The sequence below is a fragment of the Hippocampus bargibanti genome, linkage group LG11 (assembly GCF_051943395.1).
Source record: "Hippocampus bargibanti isolate YZ-2025 linkage group LG11, ASM5194339v1, whole genome shotgun sequence".
Lineage (NCBI taxonomy): Eukaryota > Metazoa > Chordata > Actinopteri > Syngnathiformes > Syngnathidae > Hippocampus > Hippocampus bargibanti.
In genome coordinates this window covers 17,963,247-17,989,573 of record NC_142744.1, presented here as the reverse complement: position 1 = coordinate 17,989,573, position 26,327 = coordinate 17,963,247, and the positions used below count along the sequence as shown (strand labels likewise).

Sequence of the window (26,327 nt, the reverse complement as noted above, 5' to 3'; positions counted from 1 at the left end):
AGAGCCCGGGAAGTGATTGTATCACTTTGACCTTTTAACAATATGTCAATCATTCACCTGCTGCACATCACGTGCATCTCATGAAACTCTCATCATGCACTTCACACGAACTCACATTACACTCACGGCGCTCTCGTGGAACATTATTTTGGACATGTCGGGAGAAACATCTGTGGGCGTCTCTTTGGCTCTGCACATCGCATGTTTGCTGTGTGGTACCACACTGTGTATGGTGAGGAAAATGACCTGAAAATGAAATGTATTGATGATTTTATCGTAATTTTTTTTCTGCATTTCTTCAGCCTACAGAAATATTACAAGGTAAGTAATGGACAGTAAATGAGTTTGCAGTGTGTGTGTGTGCATTATTTTGTATATACATTATATATTTTTGCAGATTTTGATGTGGATGGTGGCCGAGATTTGGACATTTTTGAAATCAATGAAGGTGCGTGCGGGAAATCGGAGGAAAAAAAGTCATGGTTTATATTACATTTTTGAAGATTCATAATTATGCTTTGGCCATACAGAAGCAGGATTAAATCTGGTAGAAGGCGACATTGTGCTTAACAAGGTATATGGTCCTCATTGAATATTATTATGATTCATATTGTGGAAACGTATCATGTTTTGCTCTCACGTCTCATTTTAAACCAACAGAAACAAAGTCGGAACTCCATAATAGGCAAAGAGTACCTGTGGCCCACGACCATCCCTTATTACATGGGGGATGACCTTGGTGAAAATGTTTTTTGATTTATTCATTTTTTATTATTATTGTGGTCGTAATTTGCATTGTACAGTATCATTCCGAAATCTGTTGCTAATTAGGTCAGTAAAATACAGTGATACCTCAGTGTACGAATGCTTTAGCTTACGAACTTTTCGCCACACGAACATTAAATACGCAAGAATATAGTCATGGCTGCCGAACTAGCTTTCGGCGGATGAACCAAACCACACAGCGCCACAGTGGCTGGCGGACTAGTTTTCGGCGAATGAACACCAAACCACACGGTCGAACAGCATCACTGTGGCTGGCGGACTCGTTTTCGTCACCCCCTTCATTTGAGTGCTGATGTGGTTTATTATCGAGTGGCAACAAAATTATATTAGGAAAATACTAAATTTGCGAATCAGGAGACTTAACATAGGGATAAAAAACAAAGTCAGAAATAGAAACGCATTATCAGCAATTACAAACTAAATTTACCCACAAAATCTATCAGGAAGTGTGTGAATTTACTAAATCTGGATATATGAGGCATATGAGCAAAACCAAAGACAGACAAAAGGGTAAATTTCAAAAATTATTTTTACTGAATCAATCGCAGCTACTGGTAAACACGCGAAAAATTAGGAATGAGCAGATTTCAAGTGAGAATTGGATCAAAAATTTGTCAGACAGAGATCTCTCAGACAGAAAAGGCTGTACTAACCAAAGGTTTAAATTTCTCAGTAACTCCCAAAACAATACCTACAATAGACTACATCACAGCTACTGAATCGGCTATTAAAAATAACAAACTTTCGTATGCAGAGGCAGAAGATCTACGCATTAAAATATCAGCCCTTCTCAGTCGTGCCAAACTACCTCCATCCAACATAACATTAGAAGAGAGAAAGGCGTTAACTACTCTACAAAAAGAGACAAATATTACTATTTTGCCAGCAGACAAGGGCAGATGTACAGTGCTTCTCAACACATTGGATTATGTAGACAAAATAAATAGGTTAATCAGTGATTCTAACACTTATGAGCAACTAAAAAGGGGCCCTTCCAATAGATACAAGAAAGAACTGATAGACTGTCTCCAACAGTTAGAGAAAGGTAAACATATAGACAAACAGATGTATTTTAGATTATACCCGGGAGAGGCCACGCCATGCATCTGTGGCCTGCCAAAAATACATAAAGAAGGGTTCCCCCTCAGGCCCATTGTTTGTAGCATTGACTCCTCTACTTACAATGTAGCCAAATATCTAAAAACTATCTTCGCTTCGTTGGTTGGGAAGACAGAATATCACGTAGAGAACACCACAAGGTTTGTAGAGAGTATCAAAGACCTCATATTGGAACCTGAGGAAACATTGACATCTTACGATGTGACTTCTCTCTTTACATCTGTCCCAACCCCAGCAGCAGTCGCAGTGGTGAGGACGAGACTGCTGGCGGACGTTTCTCTGCATGAAAGAAGCAAACTTAAACCGGATCACATCTGCCAATTATTTGAAATCTGCCTTAGTACTACGTATTTTCAATTTAGGGAGAAATTTTACAAAACAAATTCATGGTTGTGCTATGGGCTCACCAGTTTCACCCATAGTGGCTAATTCGTACATGGAAGAGATGGAGAAACAGGGCCTCACATCCTTCCCGGGGACAAAATCTAGACACTGGTTTAGATATGTGGACGATACTTTTGTCATAATTAAAAAAACAAGAAATTCAATCCTTCACAGATCACCTCAACTCGGTAGACATCAACATTAAATTTAGTCGTGAGGACATTAAAGAGAACCAACTAGCCTTCTTGGATTGTAAAGTAATTAGAAAAGAGGACAGAGCGCTAAAAACAGAGGTCTTTAGGAAGGCTACGCACACTGACCAATACTTACTTTTCGATTCTAACCACCCTTTACAACACAAACTAGGAGTTATCAGAACCCTCCAGCATAGGGCTAAACTAATACCAACAAGCGTCAAAGGCAGAGAAAAGGAGTCAAAACATATCAGGAGAGCACTCACTATCTGTGGGTACCCTCAGTGGTCATGCAACAAATGTCAGAAAGAAAGAATAGGGAATGAAACCAAAAATTCTCAAGATACAAAAAGGAGAGGAGTAGCAGTAGCTTAAATAGCAGGAGTTTCTGAAAAACTACAAAGAGTCATTTGGCAACATAAAATTCCTACTTATTTCAAACCGATTAACACGTTAAGGCAAAAATTAGTGCATCCAAAAGATAGGCTGCCAAATGAAAAACAAAGTAATGTAGTTTATTCGGTACATTGTAAGAATGAAAGTTGTAAAGAGCAGTACATTGGGGAAACTAAACAAATTCTCAAAAAAAAAAGACTTTATCAACATCGCAGGGATAATACTCGTGGGCCTCAATCGGCAGTACATATGCACCTAAAAGCTAGCAACCACTCATTTGACGACAATGAGGTTAAAATCTTAGCGAAAGAACATAGATGGTTTGAAAGGTGAGTAAAAGAAGCGATTTTCATAAAACAACTAAGTCCTTCATTAAACCGGTTTGGTGGGGTGAGGTTCAATTTGGATCGTTCATACAATAGCCTGCTTAGGCAACATAGGTTAGGCAACATTCGTAATGCTGATGAGGTGATACCGGAGGGAGTGGGGCAATCAGGCCAGTCATTTGTCAGGAATGTAGGAACAATCGGTGGGGCCGCAGGGAGTGGTCATCTGCTCCCCCCTACCTGAGAGTAGGCACCTATCATAGGAGTGTCCGGCGCCGCTATGTCTGGACATTAGGGATATATATATAGGGCCGATACTACCAGTAAGACTTTAGTTCGCTTGGATAAGAAGTGAAACGTCCGACACCTTAAAAAAAGTACAGATGACGGCTGAAGAAACCTTTTCATCGATTATCGAGTGGAGTATTTTTACTGTTATAGAACAGAAAAAGACCCCACCACAGGCTAGTGTTAAGCCAAAGAGGAGTCAAAAGAAAATGAAGGTCAAGCAGAAGAAGAAGATCACTGAAAAACACGAAAAAGGTGTGCGTTTGTGTGACTTAGCGTCCCAGTACTAGTACGCTAAGTCGACCATTGCTATGTATGGCTAAGGGTGTGTCTGTGTTGTCTAAGCAACGGTCTCAATAGAAGAGGTTGAAAAACTTCTGTTGATTTGGATTAACAAAAAGCCGCCAGCAGGGGACAGTGTGAGTGAGTGTATTATTGCCGAGAAAGCACAGCAACTTCACTCGGATATCATCAAGAGGTAACTACATCAACGACCATTAGAAAGATAAATAAAACGACTTTATTACACAGTATAGTTTGTTTCTTTAATTACAATACAATAACACTTTTATTGTACATAAAATAAGGTATATTTTGTGTAGTTTTAAGGCTTATTTAGTAGAATATTATATTTTGTGGCAACCTGGCAACGATTATTCTAAATTGTTATTGTTTCTGATGAGAAATAAATGTTCGGCAGACAAACTTTTCACCTTGGACACACTTTCTGGGAACCAATTAAGTTCGTGAGCTGAGGTATCACTGCACAGTGGAATGGTTGAAACAATGTGTGTGTGTGTTGATTGGGGGGGATTTGTGGAACGCACATCCCCTGACCGCGGTTAAAGTCTGTTTGGGAGAATGGTTGATGCATAATTGGTGATCGAATGTCATCCTCAAAGGGAGCCAACTTTTTTTCCATTTGTAAATAGAGATCTGAATGCAGTTAATTTTAAAAGTACATTGCACGCACTGATTTCCTGCAATTCCAAGATGCAGAGATTACATGGCACTTTGCAATGAGTGAGGGAAGCTGTTTCCATTGGATCCTCTGTGTTACCTCCCACAACGGTGCAAAGGCCCCCTTTCAGTTTGACTCAAGTGCACACAAGCAGGACAGAATTTATTTATTTTTGGTTGACATTTTTTCAAGTGCAGACATCAACGCAAAAGGTGTGATCCTGAAGGCTTTTGAGCAGTACCGCCTTAAGACCTGTATTGATTTCAAGCCGTGGAGTGGAGAAGCAAATTACATCGGCATCTTCAGAGGCAGCGGGTGAGGTGCTAGCACAGCACTGTCAAACTTGTTTTTACTATGAGCCATATATCTTAGTCATGGTTTATTGAGATGAGGCAGGAGTATGACCTTCTAAATGTGATGATATCTTTTTATGCTCCTATTAAATGTGATGATATCTTTTTATGCTCCTATTTGTGATTTCAATATTAAATGCTTTCCTCGCCTTCTTGAAGCTGTTTCTCCTCAGTGGGAAACCAGCGCATCGGGAAGCAGAGACTGTCCATTGGTAATAACTGTGACCGCATCGCCACCATTGAACATGAGTTCTTGCACGCTTTGGGCTTCTGGCATGAGCAGTCCAGAGCGGACCGGGATGACTACGTGCAAATCATGTGGGATCGCATCTCGGAGGGTAAGAGACAGACGCAATATAAACAATTAAAAGAATATCTTCAAATGGACTATTTTAAATGTTTTATTATATTTGACATTTTTGGGCGAAACCCATCTATAAATCTTAAAAACCTTTATACTTGAAATAAATGTAAGAGTATGAAAGGGAGAGACAGCGAGATGTCACTGCTGTGCAATTATTAAAACAATCTAAATGTTAGCAGCGTGCTCAGCATGATGCAAACTGCTGTGAGCAAAATGATCAATTTATATTGCAAATCACTGAATTATATGAGAAGGAAACAAACACTGACTAACAGGCGTTTCCTTCTCATATACTTGTACTTTGTTGTAGGCAATCGTTCATCACTTTTATTGCTTAAGTGATAAAAGTATTGGTGTCCAATAAACGAGTGATGTGGCACAACTGTGCCATTTGCCCAATTGCTGCTGTTTGAGTGCATTTAACTTTGATGAACGTTCCTATCAAGCGATCATGACACGTGAGTGATCACAATAACAAGTCAACACAATTCCCTCTTTGAAGGAAGCAAGCCAAATCAATTAAACTCTCTCCACCTAAAATTTTGACATAAAGTGAAAAGAAAAATGCGCGCACACTTACAATAACAATAATAACAATAATAATAATAATAATAAATTTTGTTTCTTTAAATGATGACAGTAGTTGGCAGACTCATTCAGTGCCAGATACTGAAACAAAATGTGTCCACTCCAAATGTGTCCACTCCAGTGCCAGGGTTTAATCATTTTCTCTCAAATTGGAAGACCCACGGAATAGTGAGTTTTAGGACTACATAAAAATTCAAGAAACCTGACACTCTCTTCTTTCATCAGAACAAAAAGAGTTAATTCCTAAATTATATGGGTCTGGAGTTATCTGAGCTTGAAATCGGCGCGGCTGTACAAAAGGCAAATGCTGCCCCCTGTGGGAGGGAAAAATTGCCAGAGGTTTGACCAGCACTTGATTGGCATCCGCCGCAAGAAAAAACAAAACCCGAACAAATTTGGGAATGGCGCTCCACATCATGCTTTTCAATTCCCAAAGTAATTCGGGAATGGCAGTAAATGAGTTAACTGTAGACATGGGAGTTAAAATTCATGGTGGTGGTAAAGAGTACTGAATTAAAACGATCTCCTGCCGCCTAGATTCGAACAGAGTGTGTCAACATTTTATAGCCATGATATGAATGCGAGTCACCGGTTTTGTTTTGTGCTGCATCCAGGCCGAGAGCACAACTTCAAGATCCACAACGACACCACCTCCAGCTCGCTGGGTGTCCCTTACGATTACGGCTCCATGATGCACTACAGCAAGACGGCCTTCCGCAATGGCACCGAGCCCACCATCGTCACCAAAATCCCCACTTTTGCCGATGTCATCGGCCAGAGGATGGAGTTCAGCGACAGCGACCTCCTCAAGCTCTCCCGCCTCTACAACTGCAGTGAGAAGAATGGCTTTTATTTTGTTGTTGCGGTTGCTGTTCGTGAGCTGATTGACATTGACCTGACAAGAAGTCGTGACTTTGTTTTGCAGCTCGAAGCTCCACTTTTCTGGACTCGTGCGACTTTGAGTGGGAGAACATCTGCGGGATGATTCAAGGTCAGGGCGACCAGGAAGACTGGCACAGGCTGTCCAAGGCAGCAGGCGGACCCGACACGGACTACTCCAACATGGGCAAATGCACTGGTGAGATTATCACATAGAAAATCAGTCTGGTAAGCAGAGACGGCAATAATATGTCCGCGTCTGTTAGGGTCTGGCTACTTCATGCACTTCAACACGAGCGGGGCCAACACCGGTGACACAGCCCTTCTCGAGAGCCGAATCCTGTACCCCAAGCGAGGTTTTCAATGTCTGCAGTTTTTCTTCTACAACAGCGGCGGCCTCAACGATTCGCTCAAGATCTTTGCGCGAGAGTACGACAAAGCTCACCCTGCAGGGACACTGCGCTTGATCACCACCATTGACGGTTATTATGATTCTCTCATGATGCTCTCATTTCAGTACAAACATGGTCAGACGTGTTATTGAAGAGCACCAAAAACCTTCCTATGGGAGGGGGCATAGGCATATACGTATTTTGGAATCTAATGTTTTCACAGTTTTTAAGGCATTTGAATGAAGTCTCTTACTGCTATTGGCCAAATATCACACATTCCGATATGTTTCCGTCATATGTGGGATCTCTAACATTTTAACTCATTCATTCCCAGACGATGTGCCAAAATGTGTTCACTCCAGTGCCAGGGTTTTTGTCATTTTCTCTCAAATTGCAAGACCCACAGAATATAGAATTTTAGGACTACATAAATATTCAATGCAGCGTCAGAAACCTTGGACTCCCTTCTTTCATCAGAAAAAAAGAGTTCATGCGTAAGTTATTTGGGTCTGGAGTTATGAGCTGAAGCTGTACAAAAGGCAAATGCTGCCCCCTCGTCTGAGAGAAAAACATTGCCAGAGGTCTGACCGGAGCAAGAAAAAACAAAATTCAAACCAATTTGGGAATGGTGCTCCCCGTCATGCTTTTCGATTCCCGAATAAATTCGGGAATAGCAGTGAATGAGTTAAAGTCACATGCCTGCTATTGTGAGAAAACCATGACTGAAAAGACAAAGGAAGAAAATTCCAGACTTTGAAGTTTCTCTCAAGCAGCATCGTCACATTGAGGTCAAATCAAAGACTCTTTCAGGGGCCTTCGCTTCCACTAAGCTCATGTGATCTAACAGGACCTCCTCAAGACCTGTGGCAGCTGCACCACGTGAGCCTGAACGTCACAAAGAAGTTCCGCGTGGTCTTCCAGGGGACCAAATCAGGTGCGGGACCATCTGCAGGTGGACTGTCTCTGGATGACATCAATATTTCGGAGACCACGTGCCCAGAGTTTGCATGGCGTGTCAAGAATTTTAGCCACGTGATGGAGGAAACCCCAGTGGGCACGGCCATCTACAGCCCACCCTTCACCTCCAAGGAAGGCTACACCTTCCAGATGAAGCTCTATCCCAGCGGGAAGCCCAACTCCTTGGGACAAATGGCGGCCTACGTGAACCTGGTAGCCCGTGAGGGCGACAGCGGGCAGATGTGGCCTTGTTCCTGGAAGCAAATGACCATGATGCTTATGGACCAGCACCCTCACATCCAGAAGCGCATGTCCAACCAGCGCAGCATCACCACCGATCCCAGCAAGATGGTTTCAGGTTCGGACGTCGAAAGACGTTCGGATGTCGAAAGACGTTCGGATGTCGAAAGACGCTCTTCTGGTGTTGGGATCGTGTTTAATGTTCGGCTTTATCTATCAGGTTCCAACGAGCTCTTCTGGGATGACCCTCGAAAGGTGGGCGTCGAGGTGACGGACACGGATGGCTCCAAGTACTTTCGGGGACCAGGCACCGGGACATCGGTGTACCTCACCCACCTCAGAGCCAGGAGCAGGGATTTCATCAAAGGAGGGGATGCCATCTTTCTCCTCAGCATGGAGGGTAAAAACACTCCCCACATAGACCAGGAGTGTCCAAGTCAGGTCTTCAAGAGCACCATGCCAGTCTGTCTTCGATGTTTCCCTCCTCCTGATTCAAACTATCAGCTCAGAAGCAAGATTTGTAAAAGCCTTATAACTATACACTACTGATAAATAAAGTGTGTTAGAGGAGGTCGACATTGATGCTAGATCGGTGCTCTTGAGGCCCAGATTTGGCCACCCCTGATGTAGGCCAGATGGACAAAAGTATGGAGAAATTTTGCCATTTCGGTCTCAAGATGGCACAGTCAACACACCTGCCTCGCACTTCCTCTTGTCCACAGTGTGGAGTCAGCAAGTTTCATCCAGATTCCTAGAATCTTAAATCAATGGATTATTTGCATGTGTGCAAATTGAATCTTTGCAAAAATCATAAACTATTCTAGGTCCTGGAATCTTTATTGACACAAAGGTCCACAGGTCAAAGGTCCAAAGGTCAACAACTTTCTTGAAAGCTGAAGGCTACATTTTGACTAGAACTGAATGCAATGGGCTAATGGATGACATATGGATGATCAATGGCAGTGGTCCCCAACCTTTTTCTAACTGCGGACCGGTCAACGCAATTTTACAGCGGACCGTGGGCTGAAATAATAAACGTGAATCCACTGTGTACTCATATGGAACTTTTTTCATCTGGAACTTTTGCTAGCTGGATTAAATTTTGCAGCTAAACGAGGAGACTTAATAGAGAGGAGAATCCAGTCATTTCAAAATAAAATATGTTACAAAATATAAGAGCACTGAACTCATTTGATAAATAAAACATACTGCGGCCCGGTATTGACTGATCCATGGCCCGGTCGCGTTCTGCGGCCTGGGGCTTGGGGACAACTGATCTATGGTCTCCAAAGGCACGAAACCAATCAGTCATTCCTGAAAATAATTATATATTTTTTTTTTAATTAAGAGGGGAGGCCATTTATCAATCTAAATTTGCAAGACTTGATTTCGACAAGTATGATATGCATCCATCCATCCATTTTCCGTGCCGCTTATCCCTCATTTTCCGTCGCGGGGGGTGCTGGAGCCTATCTCAGCTGTCTTCGGGCACGAGGCGGGGGGCACCCTGAATTGGTTTCCAGCCAATCGCAGGGCACACAGACGTACAACAGTCACTCTCACACTCACACCTCGGGACAATTTGGAGTGGTCAATCTGCCTGCCATGCATGTTTTTTGGAGTGTGGGAGGAAACCGGAGGACCCGGAGAAAACCCACACGGGAGCGGGGAGAACATGCAAACTCCACACAGGGAGGACGGACCGGGACGCGAACCTGCGACCTCTGCACTGTGAAGCCGGTGTGCTAACCACTCGACTACCAGGCCGCCACAAGTATGATAATAAATCAGATTTTCAATTTCAAATGATCAGTGCAAGCACTAGATCTCATTACTGGTGATCTAATTTTTAAAACAGGGTTGCTAGTCGTGTGTGCCTCGAAGGGTGGCTGCTGCGTGTGGGCAACATGTTGGCCATCTCGATCAAGCAAAGCTCCTTAAATAATAAATGGGTTCAAATTCTGACAATTCCCCAAGTAGTGTGAGACTAGTTTCGACTTGCATCATATACAGTACTGTAAATTCACGTTCTGTCAAACATAATATCACTCAACTTACCATATAAGTGATTAACCAATCAGCAGTCTTTGGATTCATTTGAATTGAACTCACCATCTCTCTCGTGTGCTGTGACTCTTCAGACGTGTCACATCTGACTGAGAGCCAACCGTTACCAAGCACAACACCCCCTGCCAACTCATCCATGAGCATGTCGCCGACTACGAACACAGAATCGCCCCCTGGAGCCTGTGAGCAAGTGCATTGTCACAATGACGGCAAATGTGTGCAGGAAGAAGAGAAGGCGGTTTGCCGGTGAGTGCACACATCTCACCGTACATGCACGCGCACACCCACACACACACACACACACACACACACACACACACACACACACACACACACACACACACACACGCAAAGATTTTCAAAATGAAATTTGTTGCATATACGTATATAAAAAAATATTATTATTTTTTCATTACATTGAAGAATGCTGTTATAATACCAATTATCATACTATAAAATGTTCGCATCATGCTTCAGGCTTTATATCTGATTTGTAGAGAATCAGATCTGGTGCGCCAAATGTCTTGGTTTGTTGTTTGGTTTGTTTGTACACCAAGTACAACATAGCGCTTGCTCCATGTTTTACGTTTTCTAGGCTTACGTTGTACTTTGCAAGCAGATAGAACTATGAAATGCCTATGAGTTTTTAATTAGGAAATATAATCTTAACAACACAACATAAGACGGTGGTGGTGGAGGTGGAGGTGAACTTTTATCATCATGTGAATTGATTGGGTTCTAACCTCCCTTCTTGTCTCAGGTGTGCCGTGGGGGGCGACTGGTGGTTCTACGGTGACAGCTGCCAGCATAGAGGTTCCCAGGCAGACAACAGAACCCTGGCTCTGGCTTCCTCGTTGTCCGTGCTGGGCGTCATGCTGGTGGTAACCTTGACCACCGCTGTTTGCCTGAAAAAGAAGTACAAGAAACAAAGTTATGAAAGCAGCCTGGTCATGAGCAACACGGGAAGAGTAGCATAAGTGGTAACGACAAGATCAAAAGGACAAAGTTGAAATGAATTAGCGGTCATCAAAACTATTGTCCGATGATCATGCTTATGCTTGAGATTGCCCCACGCTGGCCATTTACAGGAATGCATCTGGGAAATTAAAAATGGGGGACAGTTGGCCCCCTTATGTGTGAAAAAGGGGCCAAATTCGAAAATTGATGGGGTCCGATTTAACTAGATTGCTGAAGTATACAAGTATACAAGTATACAAAACTGTTTGAAATAAACCAAAATACATTCATTGGAGCATGATATTTCTAGAATGCAAATGAAAAACCATTATTTGAGGAAAATATATTTTTATAATATGCCAACAATTTTAATTCAAGTCAAATAATTTTTCAAACATTTTCAATTTTCTTTAGTGACTACACAATAAATCCTGTGCCATTTTGATATAGTACGGTATGAAAGAGAAAATAAAGAGACCATACTTGGCGCAATATTTCTTACTCGAATCTTCTTTTCATTTCGGCTTTTCCCTTCAGGGTTCGCCATAGCGAATCAGTGTCCTCCATCTTCAGGGGTTTGGTTCGCATGTCTGTTTTGACCAAGCTTTTACGTCAGATGCTTTTCCTATCCTGACACAACTTTGCTTTTAAGATTTCCAATATGCTGCACTAGCTCTGAACTCATTCCCATTACCACTAAATTGGAATCATGAACAGCAGTTTGCTGCAACGAATTGTCACTATCATCCAAAGACTTATTCGACTATTTCTTAATAAACGAGAATATGTTTGTTTGCTACGAGTTTTTAATGTATTTTAGAATTTTACTCATGTTCTAATGATACATATTGCAACAATCGACCATGTTCGATGTCAATACTGCAATGCACTACGGGTAAATGATAGTGATGTTCGTTCGCGAACGAATCGGCTGTTAGAGCCGGATCTTTGAAGTGAACGACTGGAGCCGGCTCTTGACAGGGAGGCGTTTGAGGAGACGACGACTCTTCGCGTGCCCCTTCGGTTGAAGCCGCACGTTGTAATGATATGAGCAAATCGTATTTGCATGTTCTACTAGTGATGCCTGGCTATAGACCAAAGGAGCATGCGCGCTGCCGCAAGTCAGTCTGATGAGAGCCTACGAGAGCCACACGTGTCAATTGCCTTCTCCCTCCAACCAACACAGCCGTCCCAATAAAGAACCTCGACTCTATCCAGAAGTTGTATCGTTTACCGAACCCGCTTACACAAAGCAACACACACGTGATTGGTCAAAATCCGTGGTAAAACACGGGACACGCGTACACTGTGGATTACTGTAGTCTGGGGCGAGCGAGCAAGAGAGCGAGTGGCGTGGGCCACCTTCAAAATAAAGGTGACGCAAGCACGCATGCCCGGCAGTGGTTTGGATGTGAATAGCCCAAAAAATATGTAAACAAGCTTTTTCTTGGGTGTCGGGTAAGGGTCACGGTCACCTAGGAAGAATAATAACTCTCAGAACAGTGCCAAGATGCGTTCTCAAGTGGAGATATAAAAAGTAATTGTAATAATAGTATTATTACTACTACGTACTGCTAGTACTCATGAATATAAAAAAAAAACTACTAATAAATGCAAGGTGATTATGGCTAGATATCAGTCAGGCAAAATGGCAAACGACGAAAGTTAAAACGAACAGCTTTCAATTGCTGTTTAACTTATTTGTTTTTAGCTATTGGAGCTGAAGTATGTCATACATGGTGCAGATCATGTTGCAATATGCACTAATCGTAATAGACTTGCGCAGGTGCTGGCGCAGTGGAGTTGTCCCAGAGGTTGTCAAAATGCGTAAAATGGCGCGCCTGCGCATGCCTGCATTTAGTGTAAACACAGTAAGCCAATGCACACGGGCCGATTCAATGTGGTTAAGTTAACTAATACTAACTACTAATACTAATTAGTGCCATTAGTTAACTAATGTCACAAGAGGAAATCTCACCTCAATGATGAGATTTAAAAAATAAACTGCACTTCTTTTAGTTCATTTCAAATCATGAAACACCCAGACAATTGAGTTTATATTCACAAATTTAAAATTTATTATACCAAAGACGAGAACATCTGTCTAGTCTCTTTTCCACATATATTTGTTTGTATTATTGAACTCGACACGATCATGCCGGTGGTAATATAGGCCTGTGTTATGAAAATAGAATGTCAATCTCCATGTATGTGTACAAAAAGTGTACTGGTGTTTATTTGAGACAGTGTTGACTACAGGACATTGAAATCAAAAGAAGGAAAAGAATTATGTTGTTGCTCGACATGTTTTGAACTGCAATTGCACGTTTATTTGTGTGTTGTTTTTTTAGTAAGTCTAAACGGTATATAAAAGAAAGGATTGGGAATGGTCAACCTCCATAACAGCAAATTCCCTCACATTCTCCATTGAAACCTTCACTGACATCAATCCTTTAAAAGCATCTGGATACAACATTTCTCTTATTTACAATCATTGGGGGGAAAACAAACCAAAAATCACCATTTCTCTCAGAGAAGATTAGTAAAAGTGACTGAGTCACCATATAGAGTATGCAACTCCTAGGAGTTAGTATTCATAGTTTCTACCAACAACAAAAAAAATCTATGCCATTTTACAGGGCGAGCTCGGAATCACTGAAGAAATACAGTATCTTAAGTGCCTTATCTACAATGGTTACGTGTGGTATTACCGGTGTACCAATACCACAAAGTTGAGAGTAAAAAGATGATGTGTGTCACTCTTAAAAGGGTTCCTGCTGCTTTCAAGTGAAACGATATGGTGAGTGAAAACAAAAGTGTGGGATGCAGATGATCACACATTTGTGACTAAAAATAGACTGGTTTTGGTACTGGGGTGTCTATGCTAAAACAAAAGAAACAAAAAAACATGTTCCATTGCTCCATTATTTGTGCGAACACGAGAAGATGTTCACAATGGGTCCAGTTCTATTAAAGGGCTCATCTGTTTTTCCATTGGGGAGCAGTCGGGAAATAAAATGCTAAGGAACAGAATGGTGGTTTGGAAAATACGTGTGAAGTCCTCAGGCGTGCGTGTCGTCATGGTGATGGTAAGGGAGGGGCAGGGTATTTTATGCATGCTGAAATGAGGTCGGTGCTGGTGTTCTAGAGCGGGGTGTCAAAGTAGTCCAGCGGCAGGCCCGTCCCGGGTGGCTTCTGCTGCTTCTGCTGATGTTGTTTCATGATCTCCTTGACCTCCTCCTCAAGCTCGGGGGGGATGATGAACTGGTCGTCTGGGTCAGGCTGTGTCGGGGCGTTGAAATACCCGCCAGACTTCTTGGAGGGGGCGTCGGTGGCCACTTCGATGAGGTTGTGACTCTTCTCTTGGCGAGCGACAGAGCCGTTAACCATCCGCTTTGCGAACGCTGCCTTGGAGCCATCACCGCCACATTGCCACGCCTCGTCCCTCTCCGGCACATTCTCGTTCTCCGCTATGCTGGTATCCGCTCCTTCATCCGGGGGCTCGGGGGTGCACGGTGGTGGAGGGGGAGGCGGTGGAAGAGAGAACGCGCCAGATTCGTTGCCGGAGGAGGACTCCGATTTGAGGCAGTGAACATCCGCTTCGACTTCCACGCGGCTTCCGTTGGAGAAAACGCCGGTGATGGGCTCCTCGTCCTCGCTGTCCAGGCCGTTGTCGGAGAGGGCGCTGGAGAAAGTGGCGCTGGACAGCTGGCGCTGGAAGGAGGTGGCCAAGCAGCCGGGGCGAAGCGTGCAGCAGCTGCGGGTCGAAGGGAGCTCAGGCCCGGTGAACAGATACTGGCAGGGCTGAGCGGCGGCGTGGCCCTGCTGGGGCTGCAGCGTCGTGGCGTGGGACTGGTGCTGCAGGTGAGGTTGCTGGCCCTGCTCGTGCAGGAGCACCAAGGAACTCTGCGGGGGCTCATCAGACGAAGCGGTGGAGCCCACCTCGCTGCTCATCTCGCTGGCGCTGATCTCGCTGCTCATCTCGCTGCAGGACGACGGCGGCACGGGCAAGGACGCGTCCGAGGGGCGCTCCTTAATGGCCGCCGCCGGGTAGGGAGCCAGGGCGGGGCTGGGCGGCGGCTGCGAGCAGCAGCAGGAGCAGCAGTCTTCGCTGACGCTGAGCTGGACCACGACGGCGCTGAGGCTGTCGGTGCAACCGTAGCCCTGCGCTAGCGAGCACAGCTTCTTGGCGGCGGCCAGGCCGTCGGGCACGTTCCGCACCGCCTCCACCGCCTCGCCGGGAGACACGGCGTCCCATAAGCCGCGGCTGCCCAGAATGAAGAATTCGTCCTGCGGAGTCAGCGTGACTGTCTGCACGTAAGGAGACGGGATGACGGACGGATAGAGGAAGGAGTAGCCCATGATGCGGGTGGAATCGGTCACGCCGTTGACCTTGTTGTCCTGCAGGAAAAAGACAAAATGCTTTTACAACGCCTTTTGTGCTGCCTGAATCACTATTCAAGGCATTGGCCTGCATCACTATCAGTTCTATCAAACCATTCATCTGCCCCGGGATTTAAGAACCATTTTGCTGGCCGATTTAAGGCACATTGCATTTGTAAAAGGAATGTTTCTTGAAGCAAATTCTCCTCAATTGGGTGTCATGTGTTATTCGCAAGAGTAACTGAGCACCCCACCCCGCAATGTTTCTAAATGTACGTATCTCAATCCAGAAGTGTTCGTTTCAAATACAGCAGTTCACTGGCACCAACACATGTGTCTGCTAATTAAGGGCTTTCAAAAAATACTTTGCCACCATCTTCAGACATTTTAAGGTGTTGCAGCAAGTTTTTTTTCCCAGTGAATAACGGAGAACAGTTATTTAAACAAACCACAGAGAGGTTTTGGAACACTTTGTTTTCGCAATGAGATGTCACATTTCACATTTTCATCACAATGACAGTGACCAGCCCCAAAATCAAGTCAGCAACCCGTCCTGATTGGTTGCTTGGAGCAAAACCCTTGCAATTAAATTTCATTGTACGCCTAGAGTGGCTAAAGCCGAAAGGAAAAGAAGATGCTCAGAGTGGCTGACAGGGAGAGATTGACCAAAGAAGCCATTTCACGGTGGTTTTTTTAACTAGACCACATGATGACAGGTAGGTTAACCCTGAAGCTTGCTCCCAATTACTTAGCCAGGACTATTTCCATCCATCCAGCCAGCCAGCCAGCCAGAACCCACCCATCCGTCCATCCACCCATATTTCCGTCCATCTATCCGTCAGTCCATCCATCCATTTTCCAGACAGTTTTATCCATCTTCTGGCACTAGCGGGGGACACCCTGAATTGGTTGCCAGCCAATTGTAGGTCACACATAGACAAACAACCAGTCAGTCTCATACTCACACCTAGGGACAATTTAGAGTGTTCAGTCGGCCTGCCATGGATGTTTTTGGAATGTAGGAGGAAAACGGAGGACATGGAGAATACCCGCGCAGGCCCAGGAGAAGATTCAAGCTCCACACCGAGAGGCCAGACCGGGTCTTGAACTCACAACCTCGGTCGGCACTGTGAAGCCAGCGTGCTAACCACTGGGCGATTTACTTAGTGTAAGTTAGTGCCAAATGAAGGCTCAGGTATTATATGGTGAAGCTACTAGTATCTCTAAAGTGTTAAAAGTCCACATGATAAAGGTTACCTCTGTGACAATGGCTCGGTGCTGCCTGATCCGTCGGTATTCTTCCTCCAGGCCGACGTTGTGGAGCAAGGACAAGGACAGGGGCTTTCCGTTGCGGCACAGTATGGCCTGACACTTGCCCACATTGGCTGCAGTCAGAACAAAGCAACCGCTGGGGTCGGTGGGATCGTGGCGGATGTGACAAAGAGCTGCCGAGCCCCCCAGCTTCTGCCCGGCGGTTCCCAGCTTCCTGTGATGGTGACAAGTGAGCAGCACCAATTTATGGATTTTTTGTTATTTTCAGAACATCAAGTTGATATAATGAAGGTTTGTGACACGTCCGTGCGGTAAGATTTGTCTTGTAATAGAGAGGATTACATTTATCCATTTTCTATTGTGCGTGAGCTGCAATCTATCCAAGATGATTTGTGGCAAGGAGCAGAGTACACTCTCGACAAGGGCTGGGCCATAATGAAAACAAGACGAATCACTATTATTTGGATTGACATTCAAATCATGATTAATAAAATGAGCAAACGACCAGCATAGCCTTCATGCCCATTTTCCCTGCACGATGAACGCTTTATTCTTGAACTCTTATTGCTTTTCAAAAAATGAACTGACAAATGTGATGATCAATTCAAGTCTTTGACATTATTATTCTACTGCATACACACCTTCGATGCTTTATCTCTTTACACACCTTCAAACGTGAATAAGCATCTCCCGTATATTAACATTTTCTTCACATTATTCTCTCTATTTTCACAAATCTTGGGACTTATAGGAGTAATCAGGTAATTTGGCTATCATATTTTGTGCCGTATGACCATATGATGTAGACTTGTGTGTGCTGATATAATAACTTGGATCGTTGTCTCCTTGAAATTCGAGGAATTAAGTTTAGATTGCCAGCTACGTGCAGCGCAAACAGAACGACAAGCATTGCCACTCATTTGCACATAAATTAATTTAAGGCAGGGGTGACAAGCTCATTTTTTGCTGCGGGCCACATTGTAGTTGCAGTTTCCTCTTGAGGGCCGTGATGAATTTGGGGAAGCCATTAAAATGTTGTATCCCCTCCAAATATTACATATAGAGCGCACAACAAATTAATGAATAAGTAGTTTTCAAAATTGAAGTAAAAAATGACCGTTCTTGTGGTTTACATACGACAATTTCAATTTTTGGTTGGGGCTTTAGCAAACATCATGGCACTTGACATGCTTGATTTGCTTTCGCGGGCCAAATAAAATGATGTGGCGGACCAGATTTGGCCCCCATGCCTTGATTTTGACACCTGTGACCTAAGGCATGTTTTTGTAATGGGAGAAAGTCTCTGAATCCACGGGCTGGCAAAAATGTAAAGTTTACACAGGAAGACCAGAGCAGAGATTGGAATCGCCAAGTAGAGGACAGTGAGACGGCGATGTGAACTAATGCAAGAGATTAAGCACTATTTCACTCATTCACTTCCATTCGGGAATTGAAAATATAACTTAGAGCGCCATTGCCAAATTTGATCAGGTTTTCTTTTTTCATGCTTGGGTGCTGATAAAGCGCTGGCCATGGCCTCTGGCAATGTTTTTTTTTTAAACTTTTCCACAAGGGGGCAGCATTTGCTTTTTTCCCATGTTTGCACTTTGTTCCAGCTTCAGCTGTTGTTAAAGCTCTCGATAAACCGATATGTCTGTATTGCATTGTACTTTGGAGAGCCACCCTCATTTCAAGCTGAACCACATAATTAAGAAATTAACTTTATTATTTTTTCTATATATAGAAAATATATATTATATATATATATATATATATATATATATATATATATATATATATATATATATATATATACAGTAAAGTCTCGTTATATCGATATCGGATATATCGATAGTCCCGGTTATATCGATACTATTTCTATGCACGCACGGAGAAAATTACATGCAAACAGGGTCGGATATATCGATAGTCCCGGATATATCGATATTTTTTCGGACTCCCTTGAATATCGATATAACGAGACTTTACTGTATGTATATATATATATATATATATATATATATATATATATATATATATATATATATATATATATATATATATATATTTTTTATATATATATATATATATATTATATATATATATATTCTTTATATATTATTTTTTTGATATTCTGTGGAGCCTGGAATTCAAGTGACGAAACATCTTTTGCACATGTCTGGCAGTGAATGAGTTAACAACAAATAAATGCATCACAACACATTCATAGCTACTTCTAAACAAATTCTGACCTTTGCATGACAAGGAACGTGTTGGTCATGTAGTCTTCTTCGCTCTTGGTCTTGTGCAGCTCCTCCGCCAGCACATCATTCATGGTGCACTGTAAAAGGTAGGGCACCTCCACGTTCCTGTCGCCGTCGAACACGCCGTATAGAGCTTCGCGATTGCCGCAGAACCTGTTCACTGAGAGCGCCGCCACGCACAGTCTGAAACAGAAAGAAATTGTATCGCACGGTTGTGACGTTTTTGAACAAAGTCTTCTGCCCGCGTATTGATTGCTCAGCACGCTGATAACCATGGTAACGCCACTCCAGCCAGGATATTGAGCAAGAGTGGCATGCACAGCTCACCTCTCTGCTCTTTGTCCGCGTGGAGATGTTTTAGCACGTTTTCAATCAGCACCCTTAATGACTTAGTGAGGCGCCATTGGTTATTTTCCCCCTCCATTGTTGACTGATGAAACTCACTTGTTTTTGACGCCCGAGGCCTCTGTGTAACCATGACTCCACACAGCGGGCCCGCCAGGTGCCTCGTTCGATGAGAAAGTCGGCGGGGGATCAATACGGAAGCAGCGAATATTACTGGGAGAGCAACAAGAGGAGAATTAAATGTATTGCTTTTGAATGAAAGAGCGAAGGAAAAAAAGGGGAAATAAACGCAAGAACATAATAAACCAAGAGGGAGCAACATATATATGGCGTATTTGTACACGGCACATACAGTCCACTCAATATTTTTAATCCATCTCATTGGGCAATTACTTCATTGTCAAGATACTGGAGCGCTACTCTTCCCTAAAATTATTTAGTTGCACACACTCACTTGAGTTGTTCAAGTGTCTTGTGGTCGAGGTTGAGACGTGGGTTTCCAGTCAGGTCCAGTTCTTGAAGCTTGGGAGGCAAATTCTCAGGCACTGTGACTTCGCTCAGCTCGTTGCAGCTCAGGTCGACACACTAATGTCACAAGAAGACACGTAAACACCTGGACGATTTAATCTTTCGATGCAATTTGAAATGTTGACCCTGTTGTCGTATTTTCTTGTGTGCAAATGTTTTCCTTACCTTCATTTCCATCAGTTGCATGACTTCAGGGAAGACCTCAAGAGAGTTTGAGTGAGCAATGAGTGTGTGCATACGTCGGCAGTTCAGGATGGTCGTAGGTACGGTTTTCAATGTGTTGCCGCTTAGGTCGATCTCCTCCAGCTCCTCCAGCTTGGCCATTTTGCTGGTAGAATGAGGACAAAGTGTTTGATGCTGTGAAGACTTTCAATTAGTGCAGAAAGTGTTTTTGGACTCTGAGTCGAAAAGGAGCACACAGGATAATTGGGCTCAATCTGTCAAAAATAAACAAAGGCAGACTTACTCCGAATAAAATTATCTTAGCTTTTCGAGATGGCTCAGAGGCATTTTTGAGCCTGACCTTCATGTCACAATCTGATTCAGCAAATATTCCATTGTCAGTTGTTGCCAAAGTTTCCCCCGCCCCTAATTTCTCCAGAAAACTGGGAGTGTCATCACGTGTGGGGTGTAGCACACCTCAAAATTTGTTTCGTGCAAACCCTACTTGAGATGCAACTTTGGTATAACCCACGCGTGAGCTTTACCTGGCAGGGAAGGTCTGCAGGTGGTTATAGGCCATGTGAAGAACCCGAAGGTGGGAGTGCCCCGTCAGCATGGGCACACACTTGTCCGTTAGGCGGTTGTTGGTCAGATAGAGTTCTTGCAGGATGCTGTGGCTCTCCTCAGACAGCGTGGAGGGAGGCAAGTGCTCGAGTTTATTGGCTGAAGCGTTCACGCATCGTAAGCTGGGACCAAAATAAAAGGACGAGTGAAAAGGAGGTGACACCGCCCACTCATAAGTCAATGGAAATGCCACATTATGCACTCTTTGCAGCTACCTGATACATTTGAGGAACAGGTTGCAGGGCAGCTCCAACAGTTGATTGTGGTGCACGTCGAGAACCTCCAGCAGGGGGCGCTCCACCCTTTCTGGCAGCTTCTGCAACTGGTTGTGCCCAATGCTCAGCTTCCTCAGGCTGCTGCTGCAGAACAACCTGCGGCAGTATGCAGCACCCAGATGGCTTTGTCAGAAATGAACCAGCGTGGATATTTACGCATTTACAAAAAGGTGAGGGATGCGCCGCATACAAAGTGACTTCTTTAAGGAGGGGAAGCAAAATTGTCTGGTGTGATCTATGACCCTCTGTGGAGGACAGATGAGCCGCTGGCTTTGGGCAAGACTGATAAATCAGCACCACAGTCCATTTAGAGCAGACATGTCGAGCTCCAGGCCAGGAGGGCCACTGTCCTGCCTGTTTTCCATCTGACCCGGCTGCAACACACCTGATGATCAGCTCATCTACCAGCCCTGATGCAGCATCAAAACAGTCCTGATGATTTCAATCAGGTGTGTTGCTACTGGGAGAGCTGGAAAACAGGCAGGACAGCGGCCCTTGAGGACCGACTTTGGACAACCCTGATTTAGAGCCTGCAGACGCGCCACAGAGGGACACTCACCGCACTGGGAGCTCGCCGACAAGGTTGTGGCTGGCGTCCAGTACTTCCAGTTTCTTTGCTTCGCACAGCCAGTCTGGCAAAGACTCCATCCGGTTCCTTCGGAGGGGCAGAAAAAAAGGGGGGCGATGGTGATGACAAATGGTGTGCGGTTTGTTCAAGCGTGGCAGCTAATATTTCTCCCGTGTGTGTTTAATTCATGGCAGTGGAAGGAGGAAGTATTTTCAAGCCTGAGATACTGATTAAGTGCTTTGAAACATAAATCGAACTCATAGATTACTGTCTTCCGATTGACCTCTGTTTCATGCATTTCACATGAAAGGTCATTTTATATTCTTGTACATGTGTGTGCGTGCGTATGTGTGTGTATTTGGTAATTTTTCTCACCGCGAGATGTCCATGTAATTAAGATTGGAGGGCACAGGACTGACATCCAGGCTCTGCAGCTCTGTGGGGAGAAAACCTAACTCATTAACCTACAGCAAAGACATTTGTAATAGTCTACAAAAATAGGTAGCTGGAAAAAGGGAGAACAGATGCGCAGATGAGCCGACTCTGTCTGAATCAAAGGAGGAGTTTAAGACTCACCGTTGTTGGAGGCGTAGATGCCCTTGAGCAGGCAGCCCTTGACCTTGAGGCTGGCGATTCGGTTTCTCTCGCAGTGAAGCACCTCGAGGCGGGGAAACACAGAGACATCGAGCTGCGTCAGTCGGTTGTCCCTCACGTCCAGTTGAGTGATGTGCCGTAGCAGGTCGGGTTCATCCGGCACCATGTTGGAGATCTTATTTAGCCTAGTAAAATACAGAACAGATGTTTCACAGGGCACCCATGAGGGAAAATTCAATTTTTAATTGCTTGTACACAAATACAAATAGTTGGGGTGGCCTCTGGTGTGTCACAAGAAGGCTCAAAATAAATCCTCTTGCTCAAGTGGCCATCTGTTATATTGTCAAAACAATCAATGTAGAGCAGCAATAGTTGTAATTGCTTACTTTGGTTGATAGTTTCTACATAAAAGAGGAAGCTGACTTCAAGTTATTGAATTTGGACAATTGAGTAAAAAGATAGTTAAAAAATTCGAAGAATACTTTATTTTTGAGAAGCAAAACCTAGACTGAAAATACATCATACTGTGAGGTTAAGTCATTATTTGAGGGGGTGAATTAACCTCAATAAAATATTTCATTGCGTAACTGTTCCTGGACACATTTTTCAGACTCTGTCACACATTTATGGTAAATAGGATTCCTTAACCTAGACAAACAACTTAATAGTAACTGAGTGGTTCCATACCACCATCTTTCTTTTCGATCCCGTACATTCAGAATATTATTTTGTAACTAATATGAAAAAAGCTGAGATAGGATCCAGTACCCCCCGCAGCCCTCGTGAGGATTAAGCGGTTCAGAAGATGAATGAATAAATATGCTTTAAATCAGCTGTGCATTTTTTCCATGTTTATTACCCTCATTCAGATTTCCAGTGAGGCTTTGGGCGAGAGGAGCGATATATCCAAGACTACTTGCTAGTCAGGGCACTTACACACAAACAAGCATTCACACATATGGATGGTTTAGAGCAGGGGTCGGGAACCTTTTTGACGAAGAGAGCCATAAAAGTAAAATATTTGGAAATGTTTTCAGTGAGAGCCACACGCACGCGCGCACACACACACACGGGCGTGCGCGCACATACAAACGCGCGCGTGCGTGCACACAAACACACGTACGCGCGCAAACACGCACGCACGCACGCTCGGCCACTTTAACAAAATGTCAGAATGTATTATTTAAACTAACTTTGTGATAGTACTGACCGTTAACATGAATGTTTTTCCATTCCTCCTGATTGGTAAAAATCCAGGCAAACGATCGGAATGAAATTCAACTTGTCGGTCCAGAGGCAAAGTTACTGCTCGCCAGCCTGCACACGGCTCATAAGCTTCCACACTTGCTATCTGCAATATCTTCTCGCAAAAGTATATTTATGCTAACGTTAACATGGGCCTTGTTAAAATGTCACTGACATTCGACTGTTTCATCGACGGTATTGTTTCATTGTAAATTAGAATCAGAACATTTTCTCTCCTCAAAGGCAAATGCTCCGGTGCATTCAAGCTGTAGTGCACTCGTTGGGCTCATTTAAAGGGGCGTTTACCTGTTTTAACATGACGGCCAGTATCATCCAATCAAAAAGGCGCTTTCGGCCAACCTAAGTCACTGTCATCCAATTAAAATTGCGCTTTCCGCCAACTGCAGCCCAACAGAAAATGAACGGCGAAAAAACAGAGAATATGTATTTAGTTTTATCGGCGAGCCATATGCAATCATCAAAAGAGCCATACATGGCTCACGAGCCATAGGTTCCCGACCCCTGGTTTAGAGCCTAACCTAAAAGTTTCTGGAATAGGGGAGGAAGCAAGAAAAAAATGTAAAATTCAAGGCAGGCATGCGTCTGTGGAACTGTCACGGCTTGGAATTGAAGCGGATTTACGGGGGATAGGAGATGTGAGACAATCTTTTTTCATCAATGGATGCTACAGCGTCCTGTTTGCTTTCAACATTTAGCTTGTAGTTGACGTGCACATTCCACCATGACGTCCCTGATTCACTGGTGAAAAGGACGCTTTGATCCTCTCCTCTTTCATCTAGAACTGCTTCATGCAACAAAGAGGGTGAAGAAAGTTCTTAAAATTGAGTGATTGTATGTGTCTTTGTGTGATTATTTATTTACTTTATATTTTGTTCTTTTGACTTCAAGATGGCGCCACAAGAGCGGCTGCCTTTCCAGCTGTACTTGTATTTTGTTTTTCTGCTTCTTTCCTTTCCTCTACCTACCATCACTTTGCTGCTGTGAAATGTGAACGTATCCACTGTGAGACTAATAAAGGCTAATCCAATCCTATGCTACCCGCAAGTCCGTGCTAGCTTGTTTAAAAAGCTGTGATTCACAAGGTACGATGCTGATGGCCCTATAAACTCTATTACCCGTTCGCTGACACTGAGCTTGTCGCAAAACATGTGGGTTTTCCGATTCTTTTTACTGATTGAGCAAAGTTACAAGGAGTGAGGCATTAACTTGCAAATAGTGCAAGTCATTGCAACTTAACCTATGGCGAGACACCTGTCGGATTCGCAATAAGCAAATCATTTCCCGATTGTCTGCAGTCTGACTGTCTCCCTCCTTTGGTTTCCATCATTAACGGCCCAATCAAAGTTCAATCTTCTACAAACCACGTGACATACATTCACTCCATAATTCTGTTACCTCAGGTCGACATGTTTGACGCGGAGTAGCCGGAAGTTCTGCAGGGTGAGCGTCTCCAGGTTGTTTCCGGCCATGCACAGCTTCTCAATGGAGGCCAGCCGCTCGAGCACCTGCGGCACGTGGCTGAACTGGTTGAAGGAGAGGCCCAAATACGACAGCCTCTGCAGGGAGCCCAACTCATCGGGTAGTGTACTCAGGTTGTTGCCATCGAGCAGAAACGTCTGCAAACTGCCCGTGGGGGGAGAGAAACGTGACACTGATTAAAAGGAAACCTGTAAAGCAATAACGTTCTACTAAATGGTCAGGAGGTGGCAGCAAGCGCCCAAGGGGCCCTACTGGCCACTTCTGGAATGTGCAGGCCGACCAGATCATTCCAGCAGATTAACTACTCATCGCAGGCTGCATGGCTCCGTGTTAAATCAAAGCTGTCCAAGCACAACTGATACATCACGGCAACGGTGGTGGTTCGCATAACTGTCTAAAAATTGTAGAGTGAAGGCACAAGAGGAAATCTCACCTCAATGATGAGATTAAAAAAATAAACTGCACTTTTTTTTTAAACTGGTGTCATATTGTTGTTAAACGTGACTTTTACCTCTAGCCCTAATAAAAGCACTGTTGAAAACTTCAAGTATAAATATTCAGGTAAGAAAATGTTTGTATAGGAAAGTTTGGGTCTTTTGAGTCTCAGCCCAAACATCAGGTGGATATAACAATCAGGTAAAGCTTTTGCTATCCGCTATGTACTTCTACCCTACTGTTATGTAAACAAGAGAACCATTCATATTATAAAAACAACTGCCTGCACACATGTTCCTCCTCCCATATGATCAACGAAGCTGGGCTCAAGATTGATCCCGAGCCACTTTCAAGCAACTACACTGTTTGAATACAGTGCATACATTACGCAGAAACACTCGCATCTCATATGGATGCACTTGCTATCGCTTCAAAACAATTCAAAATTTTAAAGCATTAAATGCACATATTTTCTGCTCGCTAACGCCCTTAGCTTCTGATTCCAGGCACATACTGTATTACTTGGTGAGTTGTTGATATGATGGTGGGGATGTTTGTGTTTATTGATATGTCCATGGAGCACATACAGAAAGTGTAGAGTGCCTTGAAGAGTAAAAAATGTTTTATTGTACTGTATTTACGGGTAATCACCCAATCTGATTATCAGTATTAGGTCACAAAGTCCGGTGTGAATGTGAGAGCGACTGGTTGTTTGTCTCTGTGTGCCTTGCGATTGGATGGCCACCAATTCAGGGTGTCCCCCACCTAGTGCCTGAAGACAGCTGGGATAGGCTCCAGCACCCCTGCGACCCTAATGAGGATAAAGCGGTCTGGAAAATGGATGGATTGATGGTCACAAAGTCACCAGACAAATAATCCCA

At 43.8% G+C, this 26,327-nt stretch overlaps 2 protein-coding genes across 2 annotated transcripts in view; one reads left to right on the top strand and one right to left on the bottom strand.

The window, feature by feature from the left end:
• Positions 1–97: 97 nt before the first annotated feature.
• Positions 98–11,497, top strand: mep1bb (meprin A subunit beta b). Its single transcript, XM_089007432.1, has 14 exons — positions 98–232; positions 303–321; positions 398–448; positions 531–574; positions 661–739; positions 4,652–4,769; positions 4,967–5,145; positions 6,374–6,592; positions 6,685–6,837; positions 6,905–7,120; positions 7,878–8,345; positions 8,448–8,627; positions 10,369–10,540; positions 11,055–11,497. Exons 1-14 carry the CDS (start codon positions 155–157, stop codon positions 11,269–11,271), a joined length of 2,193 nt encoding a protein of 730 aa, XP_088863558.1. The 5' UTR covers positions 98–154; the 3' UTR covers positions 11,272–11,497.
• A 1,814-nt stretch (positions 11,498–13,311) lies between these two features.
• phlpp1 (PH domain and leucine rich repeat protein phosphatase 1) overlaps positions 13,312–26,327 on the bottom strand; it is a 68,330-nt gene continuing 55,314 nt past the window's right edge. Inside the window, exons 6-17 of the mRNA XM_089007632.1 lie at positions 24,928–25,155; positions 22,249–22,451; positions 22,048–22,108; positions 21,664–21,759; positions 21,045–21,200; positions 20,751–20,951; positions 20,209–20,371; positions 19,970–20,100; positions 19,615–19,728; positions 19,159–19,353; positions 16,892–17,120; positions 13,312–15,652 (exon numbers count right to left, since the gene is read on the bottom strand). Of these exons, the coding sequence (XP_088863758.1) occupies positions 14,396–15,652; positions 16,892–17,120; positions 19,159–19,353; positions 19,615–19,728; positions 19,970–20,100; positions 20,209–20,371; positions 20,751–20,951; positions 21,045–21,200; positions 21,664–21,759; positions 22,048–22,108; positions 22,249–22,451; positions 24,928–25,155 (3,034 nt within the window). The 3' untranslated portion in view covers positions 13,312–14,395. The remainder of the gene's footprint in view (positions 15,653–16,891; positions 17,121–19,158; positions 19,354–19,614; positions 19,729–19,969; positions 20,101–20,208; positions 20,372–20,750; positions 20,952–21,044; positions 21,201–21,663; positions 21,760–22,047; positions 22,109–22,248; positions 22,452–24,927; positions 25,156–26,327) is intronic.

Coding starts and splice junctions, on each gene's coding strand:
- mep1bb (XM_089007432.1), top strand. CDS start 155: ATGTCGGGAGAAACATCTGTGGGCGTCTCTTTGGCTCTGCACATCGCA. Junction 7,121..7,877: donor CTTGATCACCACCATTGACG/GTTATTATGATT, acceptor GTGATCTAACAG/GACCTCCTCAAGACCTGTGG. Junction 10,541..11,054: donor GAAGAGAAGGCGGTTTGCCG/GTGAGTGCACAC, acceptor TTCTTGTCTCAG/GTGTGCCGTGGGGGGCGACT.